Source organism: Ornithodoros turicata, chromosome 10 (genome assembly GCF_037126465.1).
Source record: "Ornithodoros turicata isolate Travis chromosome 10, ASM3712646v1, whole genome shotgun sequence".
Taxonomy (NCBI): domain Eukaryota; kingdom Metazoa; phylum Arthropoda; class Arachnida; order Ixodida; family Argasidae; genus Ornithodoros; species Ornithodoros turicata.
In genome coordinates, this window is record NC_088210.1 from 4,965,058 (window position 1) to 4,988,837 (window position 23,780).

Here is a 23,780-nt window from a genome sequence, read left to right on the forward strand (position 1 = left end):
GAAAATGCCACTTCTTTATAGCGCTGAAATAAATCGAATATTCCAATTCTTCAAGGCTACACCTCAGGTTTGAAAATATACCTTCAAGGGGCCGGGATATAGGTTTATACCATGAGGTGCACATAATATACCTTCAGGGAAGTTACTACACCTCGAAGGAGGTATAGCGTTTATACCTAAAAACGTATGCACCCTGGGACAAGCAGATTATACCCAAAAAGGTATAAGTTTTTCTAACTGTGTGAATTGTATTTTATGTTCAAAGTTGTTATTAAACCGGTTGTCGGCTCCATCTTGTACATTAGTTGCATGAGTCATCCCGCTGCCGTATTGCCAGTGTGGCGCAACGATGCTTCAACGCAGTTTCGCATTTTTGGCCGATACTAGCACCGTATAGCATGATTGGCTGGGCGGATCGGTGTAAGCGGCACTGGTGCGATTTTCCTGCACGCGCCCTACACCGCGGCACAGCACTGGCCTGCACTCAAACGACCAGCTGAATTCGCTGTATATCGCAGGGGAGGATGGGAGGGGGGTTTGCTTCATCGCCCGATATTGCACAGGGAAGTGTGCCGACATTTGTTTTAAGGCGTCTGAGGGCTGCAGGCATTCTGCTGACGCGCTGTCTACTTTTCGTTTTCATATTTATTGTCTTCCCTGTGCTGCATGAAACCACTATGAATATGTACGAACGCCCCTCTACAGTCCTGTACCAGCGGCATGGCCGAGCGGGTTAAGGCGCCCCTCTTGTTGCTGGTAGCCAAGGTCGTGCTGAAGACCGGGAGATGGTGGGTTTGAATCCCTCCGCTGGTTGTGCTGCCAGTTTTTTTTTTTTTTTTTGCTGGGTTTCCCGAACGCTTTCCAGACGAATGTCGGCAGAGTTGTCCCTGAAGTCGGCTCATGAGGCATACTAACCCTCTGTCTCCCAGACCTTCCTTCTCTCCTCTCTAGATGTGTCCCATCTGTACGCCGCTCATAGCCACAGTTGCTTCGCGGCGCTAACATGGAGTAAGAAAATTTAAAAAAAAATCTACAGCCCCCTTGTCTGTAGGAAACCAAGCGACAACATCGAGAGCACAGCAGACGCTTGCGTGCGAAACCGGGTCACCTTCCAGTCTTGGCGTGGAATGTCGTCAACTTACAGGCTTAAAAAACAACTTCACTGCATTAAATACTCTTAGCCAACCACCATTCCCGGTTCGTTGAGACTGGGAGGCGCACGGCCTTTTGTGCCGCTTTACATTGATATCAAGTGTCACAAAAGGAAGGTCCCTCCCCAAATCAAGATGGATGTCCGGAGCAGTGGTTGACAGAAAAAGCATTGCTATTGCCCACAATTTATCTGGAAGCAGATGCCAAAAGTGTATGTATGTGTTTTTTCCTGGAGATATTTCGTCCGGGAACACTTTTAGCGCCGACTTCTTTTTTTTCGGTTCCCGGTATCTGCAGAAAGCGATATTGACGCAAGTGAACGAGAACATCTAGTAAAAATGCGGGGTGCCCGGTGTTCGGGCCCGGAAGGAGGCCGGGGGTGAAATACGCACAGCCCGAGCCAAAAGGGGCCGCTCCCTTCTTGCTCCCACCATTTGAACGACACAATAAGACCTACCATACCTCGCACAATGAGAAGTCATCGCGGTTGTCTGCAAACTCCTTGCAATAGACGGTTCCTTCGAGGCCTTCCCCTGGAAGCTTGGTCACGTTGCTGTACACACCATGCGGTTTCTTTCTCAAGCACTCCCGGGATTTGGTTCTGCAAAACATATCCAAAATAATGCCTACCACCAGTACGTTAACACGTTTCCACCAGAGTCTCCAGAGTCGACATCATAAACAGACTCTCGTTGTCGTCTAAAGTATCGTATTTGTACAATAAGTGGTTAGGCTTACTTTAGATTTGCTGCTACCCCACCAGTCTCATGACTTCCCAGGCTGTAAAGGCAAGCACACACTAGTATGTAATTGCACTCTCTTGAAAAATGCCGAGCAGAGAAACATGATTCAAGCCTCAGTTGTAAGTGTGTCTCGGGAAACTAACATTGCAGAGAGCTCTGTAACGTTACTCTCCTGATGTAACATTCCTTAAGATGGGGGACCCAAAGAAATGACATCGTCGCCACACCGCATTCGCAGATCCGCGCCTTGAGCATTGCATGCGCCAGTGTATGGCAGTGCGTCGGTCCTGTGTCGTCCTCATTTGTTTTTAGCACTGTTTTGGCGATTTTATTTTGTATTTGCACCCTCTTTTTGAAGTACAGTGTGGGGCCCTCACTAATGGCCCGTATCGCTCATCTGCCTTAAAGTGTCGTCTGGAAACGGCCCAGGACACTGTCAAAAAGAAAAAAAAAAAAATATCAATCAGGTTTTGACTGTCAGCGCAACATGTTACTTTTTAGATGCGATGTTTTTATTTTTCGTTATCACGTTTCTTTCCTAAGTATTTGCTGGCTGTACCGGCTCTGCAATCGAGGAATGCGAGCGACCCGCTCAGCGTTACCAAAACCCTGTCCCATAAGCCATGTGCGGGGAGAGGCCGCTGCGTGCATTATAGGGCTAGCAAGTTGGGTTCCCTAATCCTCGTGCAACCTGCAACCGTTGCAACCTCGTGCAACCATTCTTAATAGGGGGACTTACAGTCTAAGAATGCCGAACATGACACTTTCCATCCTGTCAAAGTCCGGATTGTACAGGGGAAGCGCCACTCCTTTGTCGGGTGTGCAAATTGCGCCGCCTCGGCTCCAACCTGCAGTAATTAAAATATTCGAGCAATAAAGAGTACTGTGATGTAATACATTGATAAACATCTCTGTAGGAAAGGATGACTCAAATTCAGAACAAGTGTTTAATCCAACACGAACGAGCAACTGTCCACGAGCTCGAGCTCTGATGAACCATAAACGCTTGTTCTGAATTGGAGTCATCGTTTCCTACAATCTCTTTAGAAAACGTCCGTTATATCGCTGAGAACTCCTCATTAAAATCACACACAAATGGACTGGCCTTCGCTTCTGAGTGTTGGCCCTCCAATGGCGCGCTGTTTCGGGTTAGCCCGATTTGCGTTGCGAAATTTGCCGATAGATATTGCAACGAACGTGCTCTTTTAAGCATAAAGGGAAGGTGCCTCAGGACGAGAGCCCCGATATTGCGAACAGAGACTGTTCTTCTAGTAGAAGCACAGTCTCGGTTCGGAATATCGGCGGCTTTCGTCCTGACGCACTTCCCATCATACTTCCTTACCAGCTCGCTGGATTGCTACCCCTCTACGTGCTCTTTTTTTAGTGTTTTTGAGAAATACAAAGGCTTTGACGAAGGTTGTCTAAGACTCAACTTTCTCACTTTTGCACAAAAGCTCTTCATTAATGATTTAATTAATTATAAGTACTTACTCTTGTAGGGGTACCACTTACTCGTGTACTGACGTACACTCTTCGAGGGGATGTCCGGTTAGCAGCAAAAACTAAACTGCAACTATGCTGCCCTCAAAGGTTTATTTATGAAAAATGTTGGAGCTAAAGAAATCCACCGTGTATAAAGTCGTGCTGCATGAGCAGCGACTTGTAGACACAGAGTTCGTTTGTTTGAGGTGGTTCTGAAGCGATCGTCTGAATATCGAATCCCCGTGTCCACGTAGCGCGGGGGCATGAGGAGACTTTCGTTATCTATGTAGCGTTGTCAAGGCCAACCAGATTCAGAACGATATCGCTATGTCTTCTGGCTTGGTGAGGGCAGTTTGTAACGTCCTTTTTGTTACGTATATGTGCCAAAGTTAAAGAAAAGCGCGAACACCTCCCATCTTCAACAGTCAGAAGGCAATATGATACCACGGGAATGCCCCACACGCTTTGAGCATGTAGTATACTTCTGCGGAGTGAACGTTCTTTCCCCGTCATCCGTTTCAGCATAGTGAACGGAGCGGGGCTACACCTCATGTGTTTTTTTGCTGCGTGTACTGAATGATAATGCAAACGAGCAATAACACACCTCTGTAATACTCTCCCATCCAGGGGATTGCGTCCACATGTAGCCTGAAAGAACAATTAGAAGCTGAAAGAGCATTCGATGAGCATTCGGTCATTTCCTACTCTCTTGGGCAAAGATTGCCGCCCAGCTCCCACTGCACGGCGACCGCCAATTTTCCCAACACTCCCCACCCCGCCCATGACAACCCCGCAAAAATTTTTCCATCCCTCTCCGTAAAAAGAAAATAGAGGAAAAGAAGGAAAGGAAACAAGAGCCATATAGCCGCGTTTTGGAGATTGGTGACGCTCGAATGTGCGGTTCTGTGCTCCATTGTTTTTTCTTTATTTGAGGAACAAGAGGAGCATATTCCACAAACAAAAACAAAATATGAATATACACGGCACAATCATCATTCTGAATGGCATCGTTCGCCTGCTTGATTTGTTGAAAGCAGTACCAATGCACCTTATTGTGACACTTATGCGATAATGTTAATTGTAGCAAAAAGGAAGCGTACGCCCCACTGTTTCAATAAATCAAGCGATAGTAGTATGATGCTGCGCAGTGGTTCACCGTGTTTTGCGATTCATTTTGAAAAGTGCCATTGTAAGAAGTGCGTGACTCCCCCTCTAAAGAATAATTCAAGCACCTCCCTGAGATGCAAAGTCTGCACAAGTGCCTGAAGGCTTGAAATTGAAACACACAACACGAGGCGATATCGCGGCCTGCACACAGTGTAACGACGAAACGGATGACGATCTGTAATGCATGCATGTCATGCACATTGTTCTTTTTCAATAAATGAGCAACTCTTAGCATCACGAACACGCTTCGTTTGCGACAAACTGAATTTAAAACTTGGAGGATTTACATGAAGCAAACAAGTCACTGTTGAACCCTTCAATCTATAAGCAGAACCTCATCTCATAGCACGCTGCGCGCCAACTACTAACATTTTTGTTTCCATGTACTACATTATTAGTGCTCTTCGTATCTTATGCCACTGGAGCTCACTAACACATAGAAATCATAAGGAGAGAAGCTAGAAGAAAAGGTGGGAGAGAGAGTGAAGGGGAAGAGCAAGGGAGTTGTACGGAGGAAATACCCTCTCCCAATGTCCAGTCCGAGGGATGCCATGATTGATATTCTGGATTCGACTGGATTCTGCCACAGCCTTTCCACGTGTGAAGACTAGGTGCGTTCGGCGCAACGGTATCCAATCCAATGCAAGTCGCTTCCGCTTGACTCCGTGTGCCATGCCGTGTGCGAAGTGTGTTTGCTTTGTCTACAACAACCTGTGCGCTTGGATTGCTTAGGGAACGAGTATCGTACGGTTTAAACCTTGTGCTGCGACGTGAAACGACGGAGCACGGAACTCGTACAAGACACTGTTCGTAACGCGCTAGGCCTACCGTATCGATCATGGCGGCTCTCATGTTGAGATGCCCCGTTCGCTGGCTTGGTTTCTAGTTATTATAAGAACAGGCACCTGTTTTTCTTTTGTAGCGGTGCATGTACAGCGCTGGACTAAAGTTTTCGGAACACGTTCCGGCGCATTCTTTCCTCAGAATGGCACGCTAGCAGCGAATGGGACCGTGCAGTGTTACAGACATGTGCCTAGGTATCCCACCCACCTGTTTGTAAGCCTGTACGATACCATTCGCTGCACTGAAGTGTCACTCTGAAGAAGGAATGTAGCGGAGCGTGTTCCGTAAACTTTACTCCACCGCTGTACCACAATATGTTCCATATTCAATGCTAAAAAAGAAAGAAAAGTTATATATGGTATGAAGTTATATACGTTTAATGTACTTTTCTCATATGTTGTGAGCCTACGAATCATTGTCGTCATACGCGGGAGCGGCGCAGGTAATGAATTTAGGGGGACCCCAGATACTGACAGGTGCCCTATTTCCATCTCCCACCGCCACCACCAATTGATGCCCGGCTACGAAAAAGTCGAGGCAGTCTGAATGACAAAAAGAGGCAAATGGTGTATTGTTTTCGTCTTGTATGGATTGAATGTACATTGCATTATTTGCATATCGATGTTTCAGCATACAGACTGTATCACGGCATCCCAATGCCTCCCGCTCTAAAACTCCTCCGCTATACGAATTCCTTTATTATAGCGTTGTTGTCGAGCGTGTTGAGGTTCTCCGAGTAGGCGTGCAAGATGCACAGATGGTTTAGCCCTCTTTCTCCCATGGACGATCTTAGGAAAGTCTTCAATCTCCGCAGTAACAAGGACGGTCTCTAGGAGGTTGCTGAAGTGTGGAATGCAACCAGCCTTCACTATACTGGAAATTTGATTGATTCAGGAAAAGGGTTTATGGCATCTTATTCACATGCAGTACCTGAGATAACACTCTGGCGCCTCACCTTCATGGGAATTTTGCGCCCCTTCACAAATTCAGAGGGTTTACAGTAAGATACAGCTTGGGACAAAAGTTTACGGAGCACCGGGGTGTCGCATTTCTCCAATGGAGCGGCTACCTAGCAGCAAACCGAAGTCAACACACATACTGAGAAGTGGATGGAATTACCGGCCACCCGTTTCTTATTCGATCTCTTCCTGATAGCTAGGAGGGGGCTGCTCTGATGAAGAAATACGCAGGTGCTGTGTTCCGTAAACTTTTGTCCCAAGCTGTACCTGTGATCCTCCATTCTGCCTCCCCTGCATACGATAAAAACCTCCGATGCTAAGTTGTTGTGTGCGCATTTCCCATGTTATATACGATCGCTGTTTGTTTTTACGCATTCTGCGCATTTCTTTGTGAAAGTGCACTTGATATCTACTCTGCCTCGTAAAATAGCCTTTTCTGTATCGATGAAAAATTCCTGGATGCATCTTACCCTGAGATGTACAGTACAATGTCAGCTTCTTTTACGTCCGAATCAGTATCATTCTTCACATACGACAACAGCGATTCGGTCGTGTCAGACAAATACACGGGTCGATAGGGTCCAAGTATTCTGACGATGGCGCTATCCTGAAATTCATGAGGTTGCAGAATAAATAATGCATTTCTATTATGCACTATGCACTATTCTATTTCTATTATGCAAAGGCGCATTATAATTCATGTAGCACCGACTGTCTGTTTAAGGGAAATTTACTTAGGAGCTAAGGTACATGTACACTCTAGACAGAGACAGGGCGTTTTTTATGCTTTACACAATTGTTAGAATAAAACTATCAGAGCTACCTATACGCGAGGTTTTGAGAGCTGGGTCATGTGGTCACACAGACATTCTGTCAGGAAAAGTCTGGAACTACTGTACGATAATTATGTGCATTTCATTAATAAATTCACTTATTAAGTAGGTGTTTTCGGGGTACCGTACGGCAGAACTGAAGCCAGACATTATTCAAATCCACCCATTTTTTATAAATACCCTGAAATGCGCATTCCAACATGCCGTGTTACAATATGTAAGAAGGGCTAAAGGCCAGTTCACACATGCGGCAACGGTGGGGACGGCGAACGACAACAGCAATGCAACATGTTGCTGTGACTTGTCGCCTTTGTTCTCGCATACATCTCTCCTACACCGAGCTCCTTCTTTCAGCTTGCTGGACTTCGTTGGCAAGCCAACGCTAATGAACACCACTGGATTTGTTTCGAAGCATTCGTCAGCAAAATGTGCAGTACATCGCTTTTCCTGTTTCACCTGTTTCCAGGTAGACCTAGGCGGATTCGCGGCGTGAATAAGTTTCCCGCCTTTCGGAAACAATTGAAATATGACAGGCTTCGAAAAAGCCAGACGTTGGCGGGATTTGAACTACACATCTCTCGATTACCAGTTGAGAGCTTTGACCATTAAACGACAGAGCTACACCTTTAGTAATGAACTTCACCGCAAAGCACGCTCCTAGCCAACCATCATCTCAAATGATATCGTTATCTGGCCTTTGTTTGTTGAAAACGGGGGCTATGCACCTTTTCTGTGACAATTATGAACAGCATAAGTATCACAGAGTGAAGTTCATTTCTAAGAGTGTAGTAGAGCATGTTGGTTGTGAAACATACCTCTGGCTGAACACAAGGTGAGACAGTCAACAATGTGAGCAGCAAGTCTCTCACCCCTGAATGAGGTCACCTTCAAAGAGTTGGGAGGCAGCGTCGGTGGAGGTAGTCTTTGTAATAAATGCCAGAATGTGCTTTGAAGCTGAGTCTACACTGTCGGTCGTGTGCCGCTCGTCAAAGAAATATTCCGTCCTCGCGTTGCCGAAAGGAACTCCAGAAGGATGTCGACAACACACTGTCGCACAGTCAGGACACGCTTCACTATCACGGGCATTTTTTTCTTTTTTTCCCAAAAATCAACCTCCGATCAAAACACACATAAAAATAACCGTTCGAGAAAGAACTTTTCAAAGTTCTTCAGCTTGTCCGTATTTTTCACCTTTAAAAGGTTCTTGTAAAGGAGGACACCTGGAGATCCTTAGCCATACTGTCGTTCTCGAATATAGGAATGGTTCAGAAAAGGGTTCTTGCACTACAAAGAACTCTCGAAGAACGGTTATTTTTCTGTGTGAAAACAACCGTGAAATGAACATCAGAACTCCAACGGGAGGAACAAATATACGTCACTTCCGAGGTCCGCTACGGTGGCACGGCGGCAATCACCAGGGGCAAAGAGCACCTCGCGGCCGAATTTTATATTGCGATAATGGTGGCTTTTCAACGAACATACGTAAATCTCCGCATGCGTAAATTCCGCATTTTTTGGTACGCACCGTTGTATAAGTAAACAACTTTGCAGCTTATTTTCACTTCCGTCGTTCTCGAAAATGCATGCGCTCACGTGGAGGTATATGAAAGAAGGAAGTCATTGAAAAGGTCAGCCAGATGTGAGACACATCCAGCTACCCTTTTCAGGGACTTCCTTTTATCATTTTTCTTATAGGCACTTAAAGTTTGTGTGTTGTCCTTCCAGCATCATGTTAGTCTTCGAGGCATTGGAAGGTGACAAAAAGTGTAGCAAGTAAAACTGCAATGACTCCTTTACTGATGCTAAAAATACGAAGAAACTCAGTTTATTGTGAAATTGTTAGCAACTTATTAAAAGTGTATAGTGACTTTTTGAGCTCCCCTGTATATTCAGCTCTAGGTAAGAAATGTACCTAACGTGAACCTTCGCTATTTCTGTGTGGTCATCACGATCATCCTCCTCTTTGGTGTTGTTAACATCTGTGATATCTGTATTGTTTTCAAATTGCCATGTGTCATTAATCCAGTTGTTTCTTTTTCTTAGTTCTCGTTTGTTATTGCCTTTTAAAATGCTAACCATCCATACCATTGTTTTGGCGCACTATGGCCTTCGTCGCTAATGCGCCAAAAAACCTTAATCATCATCATCATCATCGTTTGTTATTGTTTGCCAGGCCGATAGGTACGGTTTGGACAAGAAAAATGTATAGTTTGGTTAGGCTTGTGAGCTAACAGCTTCAGAATGTATGTTTGAGATGTTTTCAGATGTACGGAATAAAACGCAAACAAAGCGCCCTCATGCAAGCGCACCCTGACTAATTATGCACTTGTTGTTATTTATTCTGCTGATGTCATCTCTCCCTTCGTTATTTACAATCGTAGTAGTCCCAGCAAAGGATGGGTGGCGCGGACGGTCTCTATTATGGCGTCATTCTCAAAATGCTAGAGCCTATGCGCATTTTGCTACCCTTCTATATATACAGGGTGTCCCAGAAAACGTGTCATCGAATTATAATAAAAAATTACGCCACCTAGAATCATGCGGTTAACGGCATTTGGTCCTATTAAGATTTTGCCACCTCCTGATGTGAATGTCATGTACTCCAAGTTTAATTATGTAAATATTTGCAAACTGAACTCGAAAATTTGCCAAGTGAAGGTCACTTTTTTACTGCACCAATATGAAGAGCGTGCCGAATTCACTCAAATTCATGACAATTGACAATGATATTCATGAGCTATCCCATCGAAAAAATAGCCGAAGATCATGCTTTTCGGAGTACCGGCCCATAACGCGCAATGACTTTTTGAGCGCAACTGCTCACAGTCGGACGAAAGGAGGTTCCAAAGCCAGCCCACACAGTGATAGTAGAAAAAGTAGCAGTTCCTAAAATTGGCAGATGGAAAGCATTATCGCAGGTATATCGCAGCGAAAGTCGGGCGCGATAAGCCATGCCTGTGTTATCTCTTTCTACGATGTTGGGGTGGGCTGGGTTTCCAACCTCCTTTCGTCGGACTGACAAAGATTGCGCTGAAAAATTCGTCGTGTGCTATCCTGTGGGAGCTCCGTACAGCACCATGTTCGGCTATTTTTCCGATGGGATAGCTCCTGTCAATTATCATTAATTTGTGTAAATTAGACACGCTCTTCACATTGGTGGGGTAAAAAAGTCACCTTTACTTGGTGGATTTCCGACTGAAGCTCGCAAAAATTTACATAATTAAACTTACGTTACACAACATGCACATCAGGAGGTGGCAAAAACAAAAGGAGGTGGCGTTTTCTGGGACACCCTGTATGTTGGACGTTCTGCAAGAAGTACACTTACGTGTTCTTTCGGGAAGCGCGCAGTCTCACGTCACAGTAACACATGAATACGTCAGAATGACAAAACGTACCACCAGCCGTCGTGTCTGTACCAATGTTTTGTATGATATGGGTTTGTACTGAGAAATGCTCGACGTGAAACCATATTTTTTACATGAGCAGCTCCGATGAACATACTATAGAAGAGGTACAACTCAGAATCGCATGCCTGTGCCATTATAATCATCCTAACAAGACTCTAGCTTCTACACTCTAAAAACAGAGGGAGGTGGTAATGGCAGGATAGGCTCGCCGTTGTTGGCCACACAGAAGTGGGCGTTGTCACAACTATACCCAAAAAAAGGGAAGAACAGAAGACGGAACAAAGAAGGACGGACGGGTGGAACGACGGTGCTGCGAAAGGAGCAGTGGTAGTAGTAGCTGTATCCATCATATTGCACACACAAGCTCTGCTCGTGTGCGCAATATGATGAATACAGCTACTACTACTGCTACTTTGGCAGCACCGTCGGATGAAGCGGCATTTAGAAGTGAACGTAAGGAAGTGTGCAGTCGTACAAGAGTCGCGTTACGCGTGTGATTAGGCGACAATGCGTTAAAACGCTGGTGACATGGAGAGGAACAAATGAGCGGGCTGTGTGAATGAACGTGTCGATAGTGATCTGCTTCACATGCCAATGTCATGTGAAATGTTTCCGGTGTCTCTCCGCGCATGGCAGCTAGGTCGGCGCTACTTGCACAGCGTTCGTTGGACAAAGAAATTTGATAAGCAGTGGCACCATTCCACGATGATTGAGGATTTCTCACGTTCCATTCCGCGCCTCTTGAGAAAATATGCAGGGGAGAAAAGGAACTAGCGGTTTCTTCAGAGCTTCAGTCTCGAATAGCATAGGACAAATCCCGTTCTTGTTGCTTTCCTCGACAACACGTATCGTTTTGGGGACGTCCCAAACAGATCCCAACGTCGCTGGCTCGATTCAGGGATCCGTGGGGATGCCTTCGGTACTTATACTTGCTACGTCGTGCAACGAGGTCCGAAAAACGTCCCCATGGGAGCATGTCAGAGACCTCTGTACGAGTGGAAGGGGAACTGATGCACGGCAATGAGAGGAGGGAGGAGAGACTGCTGACTGCACCATCTCATGAGTCTGCCTTCGGTTACGTGCAGAGAAGCTACATTTTGAAATAGCCCTCATTGTCCACTTCACACCTACTGAAAAATACACGTCCACATTATCAGTGATCGCCGCACTTCATGCAACGTACTAAACAAGTCGAAGGCTCCATGCATCCGGGAACTCTTATGCCGCGGTTAACCGTTGCCGTGTTACACGCTTGGGGTTCAATTTTCAACGGTCTTCTTGCAATCGCATGTGCTCCACCGAGGCCTTGTCAATGTTGCTGTCAATGGCGTTATGTCAATGAATTGTAAGTATACTTTTGATGTGTTATTCGGAATCGAGAGTGAAGCTTAATTGGTGTTAGTTTGAAAGCATACAAAGCGTTGTAATGCTCAAGCACGCGTTTTTCTTCGTTTAACTTCGGTTTAGGAACATCGTGAGCTACTCCTCGATCAAAGTGTGTTCATCATGAGACGCAGCAAACCAACATCAAGGCGAACACTTCATCGTCATGTGATCCAAGCTGTAGCGGGAAGCTTTTGCGTGATAAACTGGAGCTTAACTGATAAAAGGAGCTATATATAAACTGATAAAAGGAGCATCATATGACTGTCGCAACGATAGTGACGCCGGCAGTGAAACGCGTTCGATGTTTTTGGGCCAGTCAAGCGAACCACTTTCGATGTTGGTGAATTCTCCTAGTGATCATGAGCCACGTCCCGTGTTGGTAGATCAAAGTCTTGGCGACCACGGGAGCAGTGATGTGGATGAGGACATTGACAGTGCGAACTTGACTGAATCACGGCCTTCCCACCCTGAGAAAGCACTTCCAAAACTGACTGGTGTTTCCTACTTGAAGCATCATGTGTGCTTCAATATGTGGCTACCTACACTTTTTACGTTTTACAAGTCAGTATTTTTTCACCTTTCATGTGTTGTACATGCATAAGTGCACAGTGCTTGGAACTTTGATACATTTGAGATTATCTCCTTGTTTTATTGGAACCTGCCATCGCCTAGGTACCATCCTTTATTCACACTCACACACTGTTGCGAGAAGTAAGACACCTGGTCGGTGCATCTCATCAACATGTTCAGGCGAAGTCAGTCTTTTTCATTGGAATTTTTCTTAGTGTTTGAATGCCAGGGTATTATGAAAGGTCGTATTTTCTGTTTGTTTTTACAGATTGTTTTGTGGACACTTTGTAGTGTGTTGCAGTCTTTGGTGCCATGATATTTTTAAGGCCATTTTTCATTTTTATTCAACGCGGATATCACAAAGTTCATGTGACATAGAGAAAGGAACACTCTCTAGACAGTTCTTTCATAAGGTGATATGCCCAGCGATTAATTTTTAGGTAATTAGGTTATGTTTTAAGCTTTCTCTTTTTACTGTACTGCATGTTTGATAAACATTTTGGAGCATCTCCCTTCCAGCAGTGCAATCTGTTATTGTAAGGCTGAGTTGAGTAAGGTGAGTTGAGTAAGGTAAGTTGAGACTTGACTGAGAAAGTACTTGTACAACAAGACAAGACAAAAGTACAACAACAGGAAGGCCACAACAACGCTGATCTGTGATATACAGTTTATGACTGTGGATTGCTCTTGATACTGTGATTTACTGTTATGCCAAGTGCTTCAATTCCGCATGCAAATGATGGATGTAGAATTACACTTGCGAGTCTCAATAGTAAGAATAAACTAGAATAACTTCTTTTCTGAACTCCCTGCTTCAAATTTTCAATCGTCGTTGTGCAAGCACGTTTAGTATTTAGTGCGCTTTTTTTTTGTAATGGGGCCAAGCAATGCAGAAAAAGGGAGGGGGCAGGAGAGGAGGAGCAGCCTCCAGGCACATCCCATTTGCGTACCATGCTCATCCCCAAGAAAGCCCAATGGGACCTGCCACATACGTCCCAGAGGCATATCTGGGTATGCCATTGTTACGTGACAGGGACCATTTTGGGCTGTATTTCAGATGTTTTAGGGATATCATCGTCTTCCCCAAGCGACGTTTTAGAGATGTTTCTCGGACCTGCTTGTGTTGTCGGGGTTACTGTGAAGGCAACGAGAACAAGCGCGGACAGTTTTTTCCACTTCAGTGCCCCTTTAAGCCTGATAACCTTCGCAATAGGAAAGAAAACCTGACTGTCGTCTTCCCGATAGATAGTCTTAAAAATGGACTTCTCTGATGACGGAAGTCCGTCACGGCAGGGGCTAGGCTAGCCATACATAATATCCAGTCTAACTTTACCCAGGGGAGCCATTGATGTGTATATTATAGAAACGACTCGTCCATGTGATCCAATGACAAAATGGGGTGGCTGTACCCTCAGATCGAAAGTTCACGGGGGGCAGTGCCCCACACCCAAAACTCAGGAGGGTGACGACCCCTCTGCTGCCACCTCCCAGCGCACCTGATCGCATACCACGCTATTCAGCCACCACCTCCATGATATCGTTATCTGAAAACGTGAGGTGTACGCGTTTTTGTGACACTTATGCTGTCCATAATTTTCACAAAACCGTCTCCTGTACGTCTGTACGTCTCCTGTTCTCAACCAATCAGGTTAGATAACGAGAGCAGTCGAGATGATGGTAGGCTCGGAGTGTGTTATGCAGTGATGGTTACTTCTAAGGGTGTAGGATAACCAGATTTCTGAAAATTCAGAGTGTGAACGGGGATAGACAGAATATTTTCGTCTCATAGGAGATGTTGGTTACATTGAGTAGACGAGCAAGCCGTGTTCTGCAAGCTACTAGCACAAGAAAGAGTGACGTAAACGTCTCTGTGCACCCATATCCGCGCCGAACAAGGAACAGGTGGATGCGATAACGGACACAGCAATAGATTGTGTTTCGAGGAAGCTAACGTCTTCGTGATAGGTTCTAAAAATATTACATGTGTGAAGAGTATAAAAATGCTTTTCGGTTGACGCGGACCCCGAAACTGTTCACCATTGTTCCTTTACTGAGGCAAATAGGACGAGACTGTGGGATCGACCATCTAAAACGTGATGTCCGTCACCCTACCTAGATATAGGGGGACTAGTGGGCAAGCAGAAGATGTGGATACGAACCTTAACTTCTTTCATCCCGATGAGTACCAGTTTAATCTGCGTTTCGGTGACGTTGAACGGTAGTCTGGCATTGATCTGAAGGAGGAAAGCGGTTGTGTTATTATGGGATAACATAAACCATTTGCTGAACAACCAGCTGTGGACGTATAGCCTTACCGAATTGATGAGAAGTTTGATGTACACTCCTATGCCGGTCGTACTCCTGTTCCTGAGGGTGGTGTCATACAACACGTATGTTCCAAACTGTATCTTCTTCGGCAACGTAGCGGCGCAACTCCCTGTTTGTAAACACGGTAATAAAAATGTAAGACACTGCACCCGTGAAAAGATATGGGGGAGGGCAGGTTTGGATGCTCAGGCTAATTCATCAAGCTGTGACCAGCATCCGCTAGCTCAAATTCTGTTGGGCGTTGCAACCACGGCAAAGGGCGTGTTAGCTCAGCAGCACTGAAGTACGACATGCTGAAAAGCATGCAACAGAAAAACAGCACATCCCAGCAAACCATATACATCCAGCAAATATCCGTAAGATATCTCGCCCGGGACGTTTGGATATCCAGTGGAGTTTGCCACAGATCCGTTTTACATCCATGCGATATCCCTGCGACTAGCATTTCTGCCATGTTTGTAGATCCACTGAAAGTCCCTGCGACGTCTGTCACGGATATTTGGATATATACGGGAGATTACGAATATCGTACATATTTTGCTTTTAACAATTTTGTGCATCAGATATTTAGTGTTTGTAGAGTGCGTAGAGAGCACTGCAACTGTGTTCCAGCAAATAATATTTATTGTGTGTTTTAACCCATTTGATACTATTGGGAACAAAAACATTACCGTAGCCTAACAGGATTCATCACAGTACAGCAACACCAGGGGACACGCAAGCATAAGTGCCGAACCCTGCCCGCCTCACTTGGACCACTTGGAAAAACCCGCAGTAACCTCTATTTGCGAGCTGGATGGAACATATACTGAAATACAAATCGTTACACACACGTTCGTTAGGGGTAGCGTGGCGTAAACCATTTGTAACGGTGACGAGGATGTATCTTCGCAATTCCTGTGTTTCTGCATCAACCCACAGTATACCCAACAACATTTCTGTCATCCCTTTCTATCAACTACTGTGTTTTTAATTCAGGTTACCGTCTCTATAAGGACAAACTATTTCCAAACACACATACAAAAAAAATATTTCCTGGATCTCCCATAGACATCCCTAGGATCTGCAGGCTGCTTGTCATGGGACATTCAAACATCCAGAGCGCGATATCCTTCCAGCATACCAGGGACATCTGTTGTTTACTGGAGTAAGCCCAAAACGGAATGAAATTGTGCGATATCCCATAGATATCCTATGGATGTCGAGATATTCAGGACGTTCGCGACCTTGTACGGATGTCCCATGGATATTAATGGTTTGCTGGGATGCGGAAGCTATTTTCCAAGACTGAGCTTTTCCCCTTATACTTCATTTTTCTTTGAATAAACATATATCCTGCCTTCCCACGAAGGATAATGCGTTTGTTTGCCTGGGACTTGTTTTCGGGCCAATTTGCTAGTGAGTCGCATCGCATCCAACAGGGTAACAGACGTGCATCCGGATCGTGAATGCGCATTGAAACAGTACATACAAACGTAAAATGCGCGCCACATAAAGGGATGGGTGGGTCACGACTGGGAAACCTTTCGATGCGGGTACGGTAGTTCACTATTGCCGGTATACGAGTTGTTGTTTTTGTTGTTGTTGATTTCTTACAAATAATAAGCTGGGAGAGTAGCAAAGCTGAGAAATAGAAAGAGACACAAATATCTTGTTATAACGAACATTCTATGAGCAGTGTCAAAGTGGGAGTGTGAAGTGTACAAGTGTTATGAACTCCCTGTATTTTTCTAAGCGTTCGTTCAATGTTAGGCCTTGCGATAACAAAAGAAGCAAATGCATTACGACAATGCACAGTAATGCAAGTTACATAATAGTAATTATTATAGCTTAGAAGCCTTCGTACAACTGCACGACTTGTAATTTATATAAAAAGAGAAGCAAATATGTTATGGCAGTGCACCGTAACATAACCTACGTATTGCCGGTATACGAGTTGTTGTTTTTGTTGTTGTTGTTGTTGTTAATTTCTTACAAATAATAAGCTGGGAGAGTAGCAAAGCTGAGAAATAGAAAAAGACACAAATATCTTGTTATATCAAACATTCTATGAGCAGTGTCAAAGTGGGAGTGTGAAGTGTACAAGCGTTGTGAACTCCCTGTATTTTTCTAAGCGTTCGTTCAATGTTACGCCATACGATAAAAAAAGAAGCAAATGCATTACGACAATGCACAGAAATGCAAGTTACATAATGGTAATTTATAAGTTTTATTATAGCTTAGAATCCTTCGTACAACTGCACGACTTGTAATTTATACAAAAAGAGAAGCAAATATGTTATGGCAGTGCACAGTAACGTAACCTACGTACTTGTAACATTCCTGTAAAATAGAGTCCACTGGTGATTTTAGCTACGTCGGCATAAAACGAAATCAGATTGCACAAAAACAGAAACAGAGCATTCCACATCTTGGCGCAAGAGTATCGCAAGGAATATACATGTAGTCTTTTCCTGGTGACACTAACTTTAAAATATTATCATCTTACCTTAACGAATATTGACACCTGCACTCTAAAAACTGAACTTCACCGAATAGCACGTTCTGTATAAAGCTTTAATTACCACGAATGATATGGCTATCGCTTCTGAATCCAAGAGAGAGGGAGGAGTACTCCTTTTTGTGTCAATTTGGATATATGGCAATCGACACGAAATGGCCTACGCCTTCCACTCTCCTTAAATCATGAGCGATAACCCTATTATTCGTAGCAATTGTTGGCACAGAACATGCCATGCAGTGAAGTTCCGATTTTAGAGTGTATACATAGCGCAGTAAGAAGAACCGAGCCGATGGTATTCCCATGGCATTCCACACGCCCACCCCATCACGTGGGAAAGTCAATGCTCCGTAGGATAGATACCAACCTCGCATATCGAATTCCGTCAAAGACACCCAAAGCAGTCACTCCACCAATTGCGACTGAACGCCCCCCGCGGCCGCACGTTTCTACACTGTTAAAATAAAACTTCACCACATAGCACGCTCCTAGCCAACCACTATTTCGAATGATATTCTGTGTCATGATTCGTTCAGAACAGGGGGTAGAGCCGATCTGGGACATGCATAACCGTTCCCAGATAGGCGCCTTCTCCCATTTTCAGCAAATAATACCACAGAATAATACCATTCAGAATGATGGTTGGCCAGGAGCGTGCTATGTGGTGAAGTTCTGCTTTAACAATGTACACGGGATAGCGCTCCCACCAGAGCGCATCCAATGTGGAGTGCTAGGGGATACTGAACACTTACTGCACAGCTGCTAGCGATTAGCCTCAAGCCGTGAAGTTGTCCGGGATGCCTTTCTCAGTCAAGACAACTGCCCACTTAACCTCAAGAAAGTAATGGGCGACAGACCAGTAGCACACCGACATATTTCACACTTTGTGATCTCCTTTCTTAGGGATTTTGTGAAACAGACATTCCTTTCCTTAGAGTCATTGGTAGCGAGACCCAGCTTCAAAAGTAGCAGGTTCTATGTAGAGGGAGTCCAACGGGGGGGGGGGTCTCTCTCCATATTTTGTTTTTATATGAACCAACCGACATTATTCCGGCCAGCATCTGGCGAATACTCCTTCTGGAAGGTGATGCGCCTGCTCGCCATCATGATAGGGCCGTGCTCTGGCAACACCTTTCAGAGCTTGGGTGCACGGACGGACGGACGTTTCGCTCGCAACACTCCTTGGTCGATGCCTTAATGAAAGGCTGAGAGAACACGCTGCCACCTTGAGATGTACCCCATCGGGCCACCTCGCCGTCCACTGCAGTAAGTGCGGTTGCACTTCACAATTTTATAACACAGTGATTAAGGGGCGTTCAGCGGATCAGCGCACGAGATAGATTGTAAAAGCTTTTCAAATATGAAAACGGAGGTCACTATGCGTCAGTCAGGCATATGTGACGAACATTATATGATAAACGTTATATGACGTATATGATGATAGACGTTATATAACGTTAGAGATATTTTTCCTGGAGAAGGGGGATAAAGGGACTTGAAATCTGGACTGAAATGTGACACGTGGAAGATTACAACGGAGATATTCATGAAAGGAGCCTGTTTGGGTGCCAATAAATTTTCTGTTTCTTGGAAGTCTAGCACAGTGTTTGTCTTCTCCTCTGTCTGTCCTCGTTGCAGTGTTAGTTTACTACGATGGATTCATACGAACTTGCCCGGTTCACCACCGTCATGCAGTTACACAACCCTTCACACGACCCTACACAACGGTAACCCAAGACAGCAGCCGCAGCCAGGCGAGCCTTTCGGGCTTCCTCCGATTCAGCTAGGGGGCGCCGTCTTGAGCCGCTGCCTTCTTTTGCCGCCGCTCCTCTCCACAGCTTTCATAACTCATGATGCGACTACCCTGACACGTATGAACCTATGACCACCACAGCTGCACTGGCCGGTGCGCAGCCCAGGGGGTTAAAACTCGCGAGTTCGTTTGCGGACTAAAGTTAGGCGACGCGAGCTTTTCGCGTCATCAAACGTCATGAAACGTCAGAATTTCTACGTCAAAGCACGGCTTCTCGACCCTCACCAGCCCGTTGGCTCCTGTGGCCACTCCCCGGGTATGCGTGTGCTGATTGTTCGGTTTGAAATTATGAGCTTTCCGTGGCGCTCGTAAGCGGGAGACTCCGTGTCGGCGGTGCCGGAGCAAGTGTGGCGTGAAGTTTCGAAATATGGTGGGAGCAGCAGGAACGCAAGCAAAGCGTCTATGCCGGTATCACTTTTGATGGTTTTTACTGTCCATCCAATACGCTGACGATATTGACTGTGAAAAGTGTTGTCAGAAGTTGTATACTTCTGCAAGTCAATTCAGTGATAGAGAAGTGGAAGGCAGGTCTGCCTCGCTTGCTTGGTGCGACAACGATTCAAGAAAGGCCAATACTGCGTTTTCCCGCTACCACTCGATGACAGGTAAGTCAGTTCCCATTCCATTCTGCCGCTTAGCATAGCATAGCACTGCCACTGGAGCATATACGCAGCATTTCGGAAGGTATAATTTTTGGTATTTAGGTGTCTGATTCGTATTCTGATCTTTCTTGCTCAGGTATAAGCACTCAACTCATATCTGCTTAAGAAAAGCACCTGCATGGATACGTCACTCTGAGTGGTTGGAACTAGAGCCCTGCACGACCCGCGGATGGAAGCGGATATCCGCGGATATCCGCAAGGTACTTGCGAATTCGGTTGAAAATTCAGCACTTTCTGCGATGTGCGGATCGGATGCGGATGGCTCGAGGTCGGATGCGGATGCGAAGGCAACGGATCGGTAGCGGATAGGATGCGGATATACCACGTGCTGTAATTTTTCCACTAGCAATTTATTTGTATTGCGCGCCGTCAGCGAGCGCATGCTCAGGTAACCTTTGGCCATGCACGGCTTAGACAGAAGAGGAGGCATTCTGGAGTCTCGAACCACGCGGGCACCAAAGAGGTAGCGTTCCACGCGTTCCAGAAGTCTCTCCATATCGCGTTTGTTGAACCTTTGCTTGTTGTCGTGGGTCCTTCCGTGACAGCATGGAGGCATCCGAAATTATACCAACGTATGCTTCCGGCGGTATTACGCGTCCTTCGAAACGTGCGGATTTTGTGGATCGGATGCGGATGTTGCGTTTTGCTCAGCGGATCGGATGCGGATGTAAACAGTTGTGTATGCTGCGGGTGCGGATCGGATGTGGATAACGTGTGCGCGGATGCGGGTCGGATGCGAATGCCAAAATTGTCATCCGCGTAGGGCTCTAGTTGGAACATCTTCATCTTTCGGAATACCAGCTGCACAAGTTCCTTTGACGGGCCAACCAGACGCTTACGCAAGCAGCAAAGGAATATGGAGATATGTTCTCTGTCATGCTGGATCTGTCAATGTGTGTGTCTGTGCAGTCAATGTACTGTTGTTTTATTGTGAAATCTTCCAATCAGCTATCAGCGAATGCAAAGTCGCGTCGGCATATCACTCGAACTTCAGAAACAATGTTCATGTCATGTTCGTGTTTGGCGAATGCTACAGCAGACTGCATGTAAGACTTCACAGTCCTATCTCTTCTTAAAAACCTAGAATGAGGCTCGTGCCCCATTGCTCTTCCTATTTATTCACCTCTCGGCACCTTACACTGCATATTTGTGATTTGGAAATACCTATCCCGAAAAATAAATTACTTTTTGTAACACAAACAGCCAACGCCTCCGGATTTCGTTATTTATTTCACTCGACGCGAACGAAAATCCATAACCACACAGAACCGCCAAGCGGGGCGAGGACAGATGAGAAAGCGTAAGCCTCGCCAGCATAACACGTCACCCAGGGAGACAAAAAAGAGCAAAGCTACTCGTTGGACGACGGTTGACGGTTGGATGACAAATCCAACCGTCAACTGTCGTCCAACGAGTGGCCCCACACTAGAGGTCACGTGAGTTTTTCCCAGCAATAGAATTATACTACACGTTCAGCCCCCTGGCGCAGCGTCGCGGGTTCTCCTCGCGTCGTCTCCGTCCTTCCTTCGCTCTCCACTGACCGCGCATGCGCGCCGCGCAGTGCCTAGAGACAAACTACGCCGCGATTCTTGCGTACCGGGGGTCTAATGCCAGCGCATTATTAACCGAATAAACTATTAGTAAGCTCCTTGATTTTGCGAGGCAGACGAGTAAAGTGCACTTCCAAAACGTTCAGGCAAAAGCGCAGGTTCCAGATCATAACTAGACATGGCGGCGGTTGAGTATAAGCATTTCGAGAACATGGAGGCGAGGCACGAGAAAATAGGTTCCTAATGTTATTTCCCGTTAGATTTTTACTATCAAGAAACCAATGCACTCGTCGTGACTGTTTTCACGTTCAACGGCGCAGACGGAGTGGATCTATGACTTTCAAATGTGCCACAGCGTGACACTGCGTTCGCACCGTACTCGATGCTCATAAGTGTTTGTAAACGTACACATACGCACGTTACTGGAAGTTCGATTTCGATACTGGTATTATTTGGTGATTCTCTTATTTGTAGTACTCTTTCCTTATTCGATTAAAATGGGAGGTGCATGGTTTTTGGTGTTATGATAGTTGCCACGAAAAAGCGTATGTTCCGTTCTGCCGTCAAACCAGAAACGAGAACGTTCCCTGTGTTGTTCAGTTACGGAATTGTTGATCGTCCTTTGCGCTACTGCCGCTAAGCGCCAATAAACGTATTATAAGAGTGCCCGATTTCGTTATTTTTGCATCTCGAAGCCATCCCTATAAGTATTCCAGTTCAATTCTTTTGGAGAGGGGGCGTTTCTGGTTCACTAGCGGGCTTGGCAAATCCGAATTTGAAATGATACTTGATTTGGCATAAAAAATAAAACTCGGAAATTGACATGGAAAATAAAAGGACCTGTTTCGTCTCCACGAATTTTAACATGAAATAACTGAGGCTGGAACAACAAGAAGGGGCAAATACATACAAAGCCTCAATTTGCCTAAGAAATTAACGATGAAAGATGAAAGTCACTGAAAAGGTTAGCCAGCTGTAGGACTCGAACCCACATCTTCTGGATTGTCGGTCGAGGGCTCTACCAATTGAGCTAAGCTAACACGCCTTTTCAACGACTTCCAGGGTGCGTCATCTGAAGGGACAAACCTGCCACTCTCTCTCACTCATCCTCCTTTCATTCTTACATTTTCGCTCACTCATACACACATTCATACGACGGGAAAGACGCAGGCGGCAACTGTTGAACATGAAATAACTAATGTTCTGAGGCTGGAACGACAATCCAAGCTGGCAATCCAGAAGATGTGGGTTCGAGTCCTACAGCTGGCTAACCTTTTCAGTGACTTTCATCTTTCAACGAATTTTAATCCTGGCTTGATTTGTGGTCATCGGTAAAATGGAGATCCAGCCATGAAATCCGTGTCGCTAGTTACAGCTACATTTGCGTGCACCCGCTTATCTGCATGCACATTTATATTGCCGTGGAAATAAAGCTTCATAGCTTACTAGACTTGACCGAGCCTCGTCCCTTTTTGTGTCCACTTCACGCTTCACAACCTTAGCAACGCGCTAAACACAAGGGTTCTACTCACCAGTCGTTTGGAGAATTTTTCAAAGTTCGTGAATCGGGAGGAGGTGGACATGAAGTTGTGGGAAGCAACCAGGCTGATAATAAGCAATGAAGCTTTTTGTTTTTTCATACGAAGATAACTTTGCGCGCCGATGTCGCAGTGGTTACCGCCTTAAATAGCGTTGTGATCGCGAACTTGATTGACGGTCATCGAACCATTTGGTGCCGCATCTCCATAACACCATAAAAGTACTTTTTAACATTCGCTCTTCACTTTCACGTGACCTCTAGATGGCATCGTTTACGTTAGCTTAACCTTCCTGCGAGCCAATGCTGTGTCGACAAAAGAACAACTTACCACTAATGTAGAGAGTTATAACGAGACAAGCAAGGACCTTCATATCGACGTTTTGGCAACGCGATCGTAGCGCTTGAGCAGGAATGATCATATGCGTCCTTTTAAGTACAGAGTACCACGCAAAATCCAGCTAGCACTGTGACATTTGAGAATGACAAAGTGGTGTCTGATTGGGAGGAATATCTCATGGCCGCTTCTGAAACCACACATACAATAGAATCGAGATTCGATGTATCTCCCGAGATGCAGTTCAAGAAAGTAAAAAGTCAATCATAAAAAGCGAGAACGACGAATCTTTAAGTGAAATTTAATTCAATAGGTCAGTGTGGTTGAAAAAAAAATGCAAACGATCACAGCAGGTGCACTGATTTTCAGCGGCAACTGTTATTGACTTTTGCAGACACTGGCGAAATATTTGACGTTGGTGCTAAATGTCACAGAACGTTTCATAATAGTCTGTACGTTTGTTTGTAAAGGCTGTATACCTGACCTGTAACCAGGTCCAGGCTCAACG

At 45.4% G+C, this 23,780-nt stretch overlaps 1 protein-coding gene across 1 annotated transcript in view; it reads right to left on the reverse strand.

Moving 5' to 3' along the window:
• Positions 1–23,382, reverse strand: part of LOC135370566 (uncharacterized) — a 34,577-nt gene extending 11,195 nt beyond the window's left edge. The window contains exons 1-8 of the mRNA XM_064604345.1: positions 23,267–23,382; positions 14,861–14,982; positions 14,705–14,779; positions 6,817–6,953; positions 3,982–4,025; positions 2,635–2,743; positions 1,891–1,932; positions 1,615–1,753 (exon numbers count right to left, since the gene is read on the reverse strand). Coding sequence (XP_064460415.1) covers positions 1,615–1,753; positions 1,891–1,932; positions 2,635–2,743; positions 3,982–4,025; positions 6,817–6,953; positions 14,705–14,779; positions 14,861–14,982; positions 23,267–23,357 — 759 coding nt within the window. The 5' untranslated portion in view covers positions 23,358–23,382. The remainder of the gene's footprint in view (positions 1–1,614; positions 1,754–1,890; positions 1,933–2,634; positions 2,744–3,981; positions 4,026–6,816; positions 6,954–14,704; positions 14,780–14,860; positions 14,983–23,266) is intronic.
• Between the last annotated feature and the right edge of the window lie 398 nt (positions 23,383–23,780).